The sequence below is a fragment of the Hermetia illucens genome, chromosome 6, assembly GCF_905115235.1.
Source record: "Hermetia illucens chromosome 6, iHerIll2.2.curated.20191125, whole genome shotgun sequence".
Taxonomy (NCBI): Eukaryota; Metazoa; Arthropoda; class Insecta; order Diptera; family Stratiomyidae; genus Hermetia; species Hermetia illucens.
Genome location: NC_051854.1, coordinates 42,418,316 through 42,421,562, shown reverse-complemented (window position 1 = coordinate 42,421,562; position 3,247 = coordinate 42,418,316). Strand labels below are relative to the sequence as shown.

The window sequence follows — 3,247 nt, the reverse complement described above, 5'->3', positions numbered from 1 at the left end:
AGTTCTCTAAATTGCAGCAAAACCTGTTGTTCAGACGACCAGAATATTTGAATGCCGTTGCATCTATCTCATCTGCTTCCCAGCTTCCCAGAATTCACTTCAACATTGCTTGGTAAACATTCGCCTCTAATTATCGTCGTAATTTCCAAGTGACTAAGCAGACCTTATGTTGGGAAATCAGAATCTATATATAATGACATTGGGTTCTATCAGCTCACCCACTTGAATGGCGATTGATTTGCACTCAGCAGCAAGCTGTCCCCAAAGCTGGTTTGGTTTTATTCTAAGTCGATTGTGCTATTTCAAGAATTATTTGTAGAAGGAGCGTAAAACTATGGCTTTCTGTCTGATCCTTTCGTTTAGTTTAGTGTTTTATGGAACTGTCCTAGGACAACATCTTGGTAAGTGCAACCTTCTTGGACATCTTTGGCAGGGTTCTGTTTAGAACACTAACATCACATGGATCCGTGATCAGATCAATTGAACGTTAACTTGATTCTTCACAAGGGGGGTATGTCAAACCTCCAACGCTAACTCTGGTACTTGCAAACTCGCTACGGATTGTCCCGCCGTAATATCGAATATTCGCCAGAAAGACCAATATGTCCGATGTGGATTTGACGGGAAAGAAGAAGTGGTTTGTTGTCCAGATGAATCAGCGGGAAAGGTCGAAAACTCTACTATTAGTCAACGCAGTAAGCACGACCTTTTAACATATAACGAACAAATAGTTTTAAGCGGGTTGCTTTACATCTATGTCTAGAATGCAGAGAATACGCTGAGTTTGTCTTTGAATATCACACCAGACCACTGTCCACTACCAGCCAAACTGAGAGGATCAAAGTAGATGGATGTGGCAATGACAAAGTGCTTCTTATACCAGTGGGCGACCACGCCTTCCCGCGAGAATTTCCTCACATGGCCCTGCTTGGGTACGAAGATGATAACAATATTGCTTGGTTGTGCAGCGGATCGTTGATTAGTGACCAATATGTGTTGACTGCAGCTCACTGTTTACATAGTCCTTTACAGTCGTAAGTAGCGTTTCCTCGAACATGACCTCCCTTGCCAATACTTCTAAATTGTACATTCATTGTTTCTAGTCAACCAAAATACGTCCTCCTGGGTGAAGTAGACCTTGAATCAGAAAATGAAGATGAAACATCGTCAAGAGAACATGCAAAAGCGGAAAGATTTGGAATATCCAAGTTATTTGCTCATCCTGATTACAAATATCCTTCAGTGTATAACGATATCGGCCCAATAAAGCTGGATAAGAAGGTGAAACTTAGTCCAGACATTCGACCGGCGTGCTTACCAACAGTTTTCGAAGAACCCGACAAAAGAGCAATCCTGTTGGGGTGGGGTCTCGCAGATCGAATGAGACCAGGACCACAACGTTTGATGAAGCAAATCCTTGAAAAATTTAGCCACGAAGAATGCAATTCGACGTACAGTAGTCGAATCAATCGTCGCATGCCTGAAGGTATTCGTGATCAAACGCAAATTTGTTACGGTTCAAGAATTATGACCAAAGGTGGATGCATTGTAAGAAAAACTTTTTTTGAATTAATTCTCAATTAATTTATATCCATAAACTGTTCCAGAGTGAAAGTGGCAGTCCGCTGCAGGTTTATCATAAGGATATATATTGTATGCAGACCATAATTGGAGTCACTTCGTTTGGGGCTCCGTGTAATACGCAGAATCTCCCTGAAGTCCATAGTCGAGTCTATTCGTACCTAGATTGGATTGAGAAGACTGTCTGGGGAGAGCGGTGATTTTGTAAAATTGCGGCAAAGTTGTGGATAATAAAGACGAAACGCTCTACATTACGAAGCTTATTTCCTTTATTAAATATGTATTATACCTTAAAAATAACGAGATATATATAATTTCAACCCGCGTTCACAGTGTCTCTACAAAAGCAAGCACCAAAGGTCAACCACCGAAACCTGTGACACTAAGTGTTGTGAGAAGTTGACAGCAACCTCTTCAGTACTCCCCCTTAAGTGACGTTGTCACGTGGCAAGAGTTGGGGTTTGGAAAGTACAAGCCGAGACCTTTAATTTGATACCCCACATGACTATATTTGGTGAAAAAAAATGTATACCCCCCTATTATATGCATGTGGACCTCCCCTTAAATTCACCGTAAAAGGATGCAACTCCCTGTATCCGTGAGCGTTCACAGTTCCCACCTTTCCACCAAATTTTATGTCAATCGCTATAGCCGTCTCCGAGAAAGTTCGTGTGACCAACATACAGACAGACAGGCAGACTTTTGCGGAGTTGTCAGATGCGGATAAGGGAATGCTTGACCGATGCGTAGGAATATGCACATGTACGCATTTGGAGACGGCCTGGTCTGATTATGTTTCAGGTTAAAGTTGCATAATTCAGCAAGTTCTCACCCGACCTCCTCGTGGTGGCCGCTGGAAACCGGCTTTGGACGTGCCAAGAGTGCATAGGGCCGGGCTGGTAGTAGGCTCATCCAACTGACGAGGGTCTACTTGTCTTCTGGTTATTTGTTAGGGGCAAGTAGATCTGATGGGGGGATGGACCGAAGCAACAGTCCGGAGATCGTCCTCCCTGCACCGGAGAAAGTGTTAATTGGATCCCAAGCCAGGTTAGAACAGCATACGCCGAGGGCTGCGTGGCCAATACACTCGGTGCAAGCCGCAGCACCGCTGTGCTGAAACGAACCGCAGGGACCTCTCGAGGCGTTAGACGAACTAGTGGCTTCCAGCCTGCAATCCATTGCCGGCAAACTGGATGTAGCGAGTACCCGACATAATATTCCTAACCCGAAACCCTCAACGTCACGGGATCCCTGGAAAGTGGAAACCAACAAGAACGTCGGTCGCCGGAAACTGATTAAGAAGCGGAGGTCTACTGTTCAAGGACCAGTACCAGAAGGTCATGCATATTCTCAGCAAGATTGCTAAGAATAAGAAGGCCGGTACTGTTGACGAGCGGGATGAAAAAGGCCTCGGTAATACCAGGCGATTGTTGAGGAATACAATAGCAAACGCCTGGCAAACGAGCAGAAGGCGAAGCCCATTGCTCTCAAATGCAATCGATGTCAAGATGAGGTCGAACAAGATCAGAAGCGGAGCAGAGTGGGCAAGAGCTCAGACGCTAAACAACATCCGAAGAAAAGTGCGCAGCAGCAGTCAGCCGACGGGCCACGAACTGCGAAACCTTTTAGCGAAGCAACCAGGATCCAGTGGGACACTTACGGGTGG

At 45.0% G+C, this 3,247-nt stretch overlaps 1 protein-coding gene across 1 annotated transcript; it reads left to right on the top strand.

Annotated features, from left to right (window-relative positions):
* Nucleotides 1-233: 233 nt before the first annotated feature.
* Nucleotides 234-1,833, top strand: LOC119659690 (serine protease snake-like). The gene is made up of 5 exons (XM_038067943.1): nucleotides 234-401; nucleotides 507-695; nucleotides 764-1,034; nucleotides 1,104-1,548; nucleotides 1,608-1,833. The coding sequence occupies exons 1-5, from the start codon at nucleotides 335-337 to the stop codon at nucleotides 1,779-1,781; spliced, it is 1,146 nt and encodes a 381-aa protein (XP_037923871.1). The 5' UTR covers nucleotides 234-334; the 3' UTR covers nucleotides 1,782-1,833.
* The last annotated feature ends 1,414 nt before the right edge of the window (nucleotides 1,834-3,247 follow it).

Coding starts and splice junctions, on each gene's coding strand:
- LOC119659690 (XM_038067943.1), top strand. CDS start 335: ATGGCTTTCTGTCTGATCCTTTCGTTTAGTTTAGTGTTTTATGGAACT. Junction 402..506: donor TGTCCTAGGACAACATCTTG/GTAAGTGCAACC, acceptor GATTCTTCACAA/GGGGGGTATGTCAAACCTCC. Junction 1,035..1,103: donor TTACATAGTCCTTTACAGTC/GTAAGTAGCGTT, acceptor CATTGTTTCTAG/TCAACCAAAATACGTCCTCC.